This window comes from Arachis stenosperma, chromosome 6 (genome assembly GCF_014773155.1).
Source record: "Arachis stenosperma cultivar V10309 chromosome 6, arast.V10309.gnm1.PFL2, whole genome shotgun sequence".
Classification (NCBI taxonomy): Eukaryota; Viridiplantae; Streptophyta; class Magnoliopsida; order Fabales; family Fabaceae; genus Arachis; species Arachis stenosperma.
The window spans coordinates 13,348,636-13,356,307 of record NC_080382.1 but is presented as its reverse complement, the minus strand read 5'-3'; the positions used below and the strand labels follow the sequence as shown (position 1 = coordinate 13,356,307).

Sequence of the window (7,672 nt, the reverse complement as noted above, 5' to 3'; positions counted from 1 at the left end):
TCCTGTGAAGGGAGGTCACAGATTTAAAAAAAAAAAAAAACTGAATACCTTTATTCATAATTTTTATTCTTTGCAATTCCGATTGATTGTTTTTGTATATACAAGTTTTGAGGCGAGCAATACTGAGTATTGAGGAGTGAGTGGTTTGTACTAATAAGAAGAATATGCATTGGTTGAAGCAAAAAGGGAACGGGAATGGGAGCATGAGGTCGTCAGGGAGGAGGCTGTCCCTTGGGGAGTACAAGAGGGCGGTGTCATGGTCGAAGTACTTGGTGTCGCCGGGTGCGGCGATCAAGGGAGAAGGCGAAGAGGAATGGAGTGCTGACATGTCTCAGCTTCTCATTGGTTCCAAGTTCGCCACGGGAAGGCACAGCAGGATCTACAGAGGTGTATACAAGCAGAAGGATGTGGCCATCAAGCTTGTAAGCCTGCCTGAGGAGGATGAGGATCTTGCTTCTTTTCTTGAGAAACAATTCACTTCTGAGGTCTCCTTGCTCCTCCGCTTGCGCCATCCCAATATCCTCACTGTGAGTGCCACCGAGACTCTCTCTTCTTTTTTTTTTTTTTTTTTTTTGTATTGGACTCTTTATTGTTCTCTCAAGGTTATGAGTTTAAAACTAGAAACAGCCACTAATATAATTATCAGGCAGTCGGCGGTTCTTTTACTATAATTCCTTAATTTGAGTTTCTCCGGGTTCGGACTCCCTCTAAGCACGCAAACTCAATCGTTCTGTTCTTGCTATTTTAAGAATAAGGAATGTTACATGACGGGATCACGTTTGAACGTAGGACCGCATGCATAATACCAATGACAAGTCTTTGTAGCTTCGAGATATGATTCTCATGCTATTGAAGATGATGACTTTGATTATTTGGAGTCTAGTCTAATTGTGGATAAGTTCTTTTTTGTGGTAGCTAACTTTGAATTTCTTTCTGATGGTTCAATGCTGAAGCATCACTTTTGGAATTTGGATTCCCTGTCCATGTTGTTGATGTTATTGTCTTTATTTACTAATTGAGTAATTTGAAATCTTCTGAAGACTACGAGATAGTTTTACCATTAAGTAATTAACTTGGTAGATTGAATCTATTATCTGAGAAGAGGAATTGAGTGATAGATAGGGATTTACTACATTTCTGATTGTAATAGTTGAAATTGCCAAACAAGTCCTTTTCTGTTCTGTTCCATTTCATCGGTCTGAAAAACTGAACAAGAGATTAATAATCATCTTTATTTAGGGTTTGCCCGAGTGCATGGAATCAAATAGATTGCAGTGTCTATGTGGATGTTCTTCTTGATCAAGTACTATTTATTTTTTATTTTTGGGAAGTATTGCGTTCTAATTTGGTTTAATTCTTACTACTACATAGTTCTAAAAGGCAGTTTCGTATTCATGAGAGTAGAATGCATTGTTTGTGTTTAAAAATTTGCAGCTGCTGAATAATAGCTAGATTATTATACATTTTCAATCAGCTATTGACATTCTATTGATCTTGCAGTTTATTGCAGCCTGCAAGAAACCTCCTGTCTTTTGTATAATTACCGAATACTTAGCCGGCGGATCATTGAGAAAATATCTGCAACAGCAACAATCAAATTCAGTTCCACTCGAAATTGTTCTGAAATTAGCCCTTGACATTGCACGGGGAATGCAATATCTTCACTCTCAGGGGATACTTCATAGGGATCTCAAATCAGAAAATCTGCTTCTGGGGGAAGATATGTGTGTAAAAGTAGCAGATTTTGGTATCTCTTGCTTGGAATCTCAGTGTGGTAGCGCGAAAGGATTCACCGGAACTTACCGGTGGATGGCTCCGGAAATGATCAAAGAAAAGCATCACACTAAGAAAGTTGATGTCTATAGTTTTGGCATAGTTCTATGGGAGATTTTAACAGGACAGACACCATTTGAAAACATGACACCAGAGCAAGCTGCATTTGCAGTTTCCCACAAGGTATATATTGCATCAGAATTTACTTAATTGTATCATTCATATTCTTAATTGTGAGTTAACATAATATATCAGATGATTAATATACTTAATCACCTCTAAAGGCTTATAGCATCCATGCTGTGAAGTTTGAACAAAATTAGCTTGTTTCTTTGCTGTTTGACTTTAGACATTAGTATCAACTAATTATCCCAAATCACAGTTAAGAGTAGTATATGTTTATCAGAACTACTAACTCAGTGTTTTATAACTGATTAAAGCTGTAGACTACTGAAGACCAAATTAAATATTTGTTAACTTTTGTGCTAAAACATGCAATACAAATTTCATTGATGCCGTGGTTGAAAATCAACATGATCTCTCTCTATATATATATATACATGGATATGGGTATTGTTACTTCCATTTTGATAATATCATTCTTTTTTAATATAAATTCATACATACATACGATCCAAAAAACTCATGGGGAGAGTGATATTATAAAATGGGAATTTATAGGGTACAGAGGTGAGCGTACAGATATTCCTCCTGCAATTATCTCGTGCTGACATGTGTCCAAGGGGAGCCGCATGTGAATGTTTGGGGAACGGTGTAACATGACGCCTCCATGTAGCCGAGTAGCTCCTGTGGGGAAGGGAATTGGCTCCGTTTGGAAAGAATTAGCTGCGGCTGGATGTACAGGAAGGGCCGTGGTTGGATGGACTCATGTGAGGCCTTGGATATGGGTGGGCTGCGGGGCCATCATGTTTGAAAGGGTGGAATGCGTCAAATGTGTACTGCAAGATTAAGCAAGGCTGTGTATTATGACCGTTGACCCAAAAAAAAAGGGTGTATGACCCAAATGCACGGGAACAAAATTAATGAAGAGGAAAAAAAATGCGCCTAGGACTAAATTAGCGTGTTTGGTAAATTTCTAATAGTAAATAAAAGTATAAAAAAAATTAAAAAATCTTTTGAGAAGCTGTAAATAACATATTTTTTTAAAAGATCTTTTTTTTCAGAAAAAAAAGTTTTTCATGTAAAAATAAACAGAAAAGTACTTTTATATTGTTATACCCAAACTAATGATAGATAAGAAGATTTTTTACATGAGACATCGAAACATAAAATTACTTTAACTTTTCTATAAGATCTTTTAAAAAAAGATAAATTGGAAAAAATCATTTATTGAAAGCTCACTCAAACAAGCTCTTAGTGTGTGCTTGAGGTGTAGTTAGTCAAACTGAAATTTGAATAAAAGTGATTTTATAGAATTAAGTTATGGTAGAAGTAAGTTCGGTTAATATGATTTATGTTTGGCAATTTTTTACTAAAATTGATTTTGACGAAATAAATATTATTTGGATATATATTAGTTAAATCAGTTTTTGCTAGATAATTACGTTAAAAAGACATGGCGTTAAGTTATGATGTTATTTTTTATACATGTTTAATTTTCTTTTTATAGTTTTCGCTTTATGTTTTTTTATGAAATATATTTTAAGACTTCTAGTACTCTTTTTAAGTACATTAATACGTAACTATAATTATTATTTATGATTAATTATTTTGTTTAATTTGTTTTACCAAATAGGATCAATAAATTTTATTATAAAAGATAATAATAAATATAATACACAAAGATTATAAGTATAGAAATGTATAATGTCAAATAAAAAAATTAATAAAAAATATAAATATAAATAATAAATAAAGAGTGCATTTAGAGAAAAACAATAAGAATTCTATAAATAATGCAAAACATGTATAAAGGATAAAGTAGGGGAAAAAATAAATGCTGAAGATAGTGGCTAGAAGCAGGTTAGTGCAATCGAGGAGCTAGAAATTATTGTTTTATGAACGTGGTGTTACGAACAAAATCACTTTTGCATTTGCAAAGAAGAAAATAGCCGAACAAAAAACATAACAAGAGAATTGGAACAAAAATTGAACAACAATTTCAGAACTTCAAATGAGGAAGAAGATGGAGCATCAGAAAGTAAAAGGAAGAAGCGGAGGCGAAGAATGAAAGCAGGGCCACTAACCAGGGTTCCGTGCTGAGAAGGCAGCGAAAAAGAGAACGACGTGGCGAGATACTGGGGAAGAGGAAGATGAAAACAACATGCCATTGAAGATGAAAACGACATGGGGAAAAGGAAGAAGCGGCAGCGGTTGAAGGGCTAGAGGGGAAGAGGGGGGTTGGTTCAGGAGTGGATACCTTTCCCTTTTTTCCCTACAAACTAAAAAACGACGTCGTTTTATCCTAACTGGCAGGCTACGGATTATGCCAAACCGGTCTTTTATCGGCCAGATCGGCTGTTTGTAGCAGTTTCCGTCAACCGAATATGGGAGGAGAACCTGATCGCTTGCATCGTCGGTATCCGGTTGAATCGATTTGACCGAACGGTCCGATCCGATTTTCGGAACCATGGCTCTTACTCTTTACCTTCAACCCCCCTTAGCCATTCACCTTTAATGTAGAAGAGTGAAGCTTTCAAGGTTGAATGATGTTCAACCCTAGCACTATCGTGTTCTCCAACATCAAATTAGCGGCAGCTTCATCGGATGAGAGAGTGAGATACCCCGATTCTGTTGCGTGCATCTCTCTATAATTGTTTCATCCATCTTCTTCAAAGCCTGAGACGCAGAGGCTATCTTCTTGTTGGGCGAACAAATTGAGCAAGAATTCTGTACCAAGGAAGATATCCTTCCTGGCCGATGCCCGATCCCGTCTTTTCTCGGTAACAACATGTCACTTCCTAATTGCAATTGAAGTCAAATTTTTCCTCCGAAATGATAAATTCTGTCCTCTAATCTCTTCCCTTCTCTATCATTCTCATTCTTCTACAGGAACACGAGCCTTGAATTGGGTAGCCAGTCACCAAGACAGGGAAGTTAGCGTCTGACCTGGCCGGGCATCTACAGGTTTAAAGGATGCGTGCACTGTACAGCCATGTGGAGCCGACCGTAGCGGCCGAAAGCGGTTGTGACTGAGTGCTTCCGGCCCCCCGCCTCTTCTAGGTCACAGTTTTAATATTGGCACCGTTAGTTGTTCACACCCTCCTGCGCAACTATATCGGACCGGCCTATGATTCGGTTCACCGGTTTTTCAGTCGAACCGGCAGGTCCGGTCGATTATTACAACACTGCTAATGATAACCGTCAGGTCACCGACATCAATTCTTCGAAGGCGTCTTAGGCTCGCACCTTAATAACAAGGCACGAAATTACCCTCAACGTCCATCCAGTTAATGTCAAGCTATAGCGTTGTTGCCCTATAAACCTACTTTGACAGTTAAACATGGCACACACCCTAATTATCAAATTTTTTCTAAAATACTTTATATGGAATGCTTTGTCTTAGTGTTCTAAAAATTGAACCGTACCGACTGGTTAGATGAAAAAATCGGTGAATCAGATTCTAGACCAGTTAAGTTAACTTTTAGACCGTTTAAAGAAGAGACTTAGTTAAAATCGGTGATGGTCACAAAAAACCGATTACAACCAATGAAACCTGATATCATAGTTGTCAGAACGGACCGGACCGGCGGTTCGACCGGAAAACCGGTAAACCGGTCCGGTCCGATATTTAGACCGTGTAAGGTTGAGAACCGGCACAGACGGTCAAACCGGTGTGAACCGTGTGAAAACCGGTCAAATTCGGTGAAAACCGGACGGTTCGAGTGATTTAGTCAACGTTGAAGGTGAATCTACAATGGACTAGCGATATGCAATTCCTGCTCTACACCCTCCAGCGCTGCCAAGTGTCGCTTGTGATGATTTTTGGAAAATTTTCCAAAATGCTTCCAATGGGGCTCGAACCCATTCCTCCAGCATAAGGCCAACAAGCTTCTTCCAGCAGGCTAGAGTGATTCTCGTTAAATAATAGACAATTTATAGTACATATAGCATTCTTTCTTTTTACTTCTAGTCAATTTATTTTAATTTCAAAGTCACTCATTCTTAAATCAATTACATTTTATTAACTATAAATTTATTAAATATATACAAATTAAAAATATAAACAAAAAATTTAATTAACCACAATTTATTTTTTAATATATTATTTATGTTTTATCTTCATGAGGTTGATAGTTGAAAATCGCTAGATGATATTTAGTTAAACTAGTCAAACCATCTAACGGTCCTTCAATATCAACTTCACCAAAAAATAATTGCATGTGACTTTTCACCAATAATAATATAACAATAGAATAAATATAAACTAATTAATAAAGTATTAAAATTTAAAAATGGTAATATTTTTATAAAGAAAAAATAACAATACTAATAATAAAGAAATAATTAAATTTTATAGAATTATTAATTATACCGAGTTAACCGGTTCGACCAGTGACCCAACGGTTGAACCAGTGACCCAGTGACTCAGTAACCTCACCGGTTCGATCACCGGTTCGGTTCTGACAACTATGCCTGATATAGACTGGTCTAATCGAACCAATTGAATTTTAAGTTCTTAATTATTTTATATATGTTATTTACGTGAGACCGATTTTATCGGTTTAACCAATGGTTAATATGTTGAACCAATAAACCAATAAACCAACCGCTTGGCGGATTCGATCACGGATTCGGTTCTGAAGCGACTATGCTTTGACTTTCATCCAAAATAAACACCGATATCTTGTTTTTCATATGTCTCATTCCTAAGAATTTTATATTTAACAGGAAAAAACTTTTAAAATAGGTATCTGTGACTCATATTAGGGTTTAAGTGTTTAGTTGAAAAAAATAACGTCAAAAAAATTTAAATTGTCACATCAAATAGTCGCTAGAATGTATAATGTAGCAGTCTTTAGTCCATCTCAGTATGTCGTTAACGATTATGTGAGACAGTGACAAAAATAATATTAGAAACCAATGTGAGTCATAACTATAAGTTGGGAGACTCAATTGAGTAATGGAAATTTATGAAATTAGATTGAAACATAGTTGTTAGAACCGAACCAGTGATCGATCCGGTCAAGCTATTGGTTCACTGGTTTATTGGTTCAACCGATATATCACTGGTTGAACCGATAAAATCAGTCTCACGTAAATATAAAATATAAAATAGTTAAAAACTAAAATAAAAATTAGAAAACATATCTTCACTAACATTTTACGAAGAATCAAGACTCAACTTCTAAAAATAACTAATATAAAAAAATTATAAAATTTTAATACTACAATAGTATCTTATTTTGACACAATAACAAAATGATTAATTCACAAAGCCTATCATCTAAACTATAATATCAATAGATTTTAACACTAACATCAAAACAAATAACCTTAATCACAATACTAGCAATAACATAGATCAAGTAAATGAATAAATTTTTAGTGAAATTTATATCTATATTAATAACAGTATATAATTAAAATGTAATCAATTTTAAAATAGAAAAAACAAAAATTAAATTAAATTACTATTGATGGTATATAATTAGTATTTGTCAAATATAATATTTAGAAGTGCAATGGCTAAGTAGAAAGTAGAGGTGCTTTTGCTCCAAGGTTCTTGGTTCGAGACCTTGTGGAGACATTTTAAAGATTTTTTCAAGCAGACCAGTTCGGTTAGACCAGTTTGCACCGGTTCACATCGGTTTATTTCTTAAACGGTCTAAGGAGTAAACCGAACCAAACTAGGGTTCAGTTCTAGTCTGGTTCTCTAGATTTCTGTGCGAACCAGCGAATGCAGTTCCGTGTTTACAACTATCGATTGAAGTACGAA

At 35.6% G+C, this 7,672-nt stretch overlaps 1 protein-coding gene across 1 annotated transcript; it reads left to right on the top strand.

Moving 5' to 3' along the window:
• The first annotated feature begins 121 nt into the window (after positions 1–121).
• On the top strand, positions 122–2,556 carry LOC130933701 (serine/threonine/tyrosine-protein kinase HT1-like). The gene is made up of 3 exons (XM_057863321.1): positions 122–527; positions 1,501–1,956; positions 2,455–2,556. Exons 1-3 carry the CDS (start codon positions 165–167, stop codon positions 2,554–2,556), a joined length of 921 nt encoding a protein of 306 aa, XP_057719304.1. The 5' UTR covers positions 122–164.
• The last annotated feature ends 5,116 nt before the right edge of the window (positions 2,557–7,672 follow it).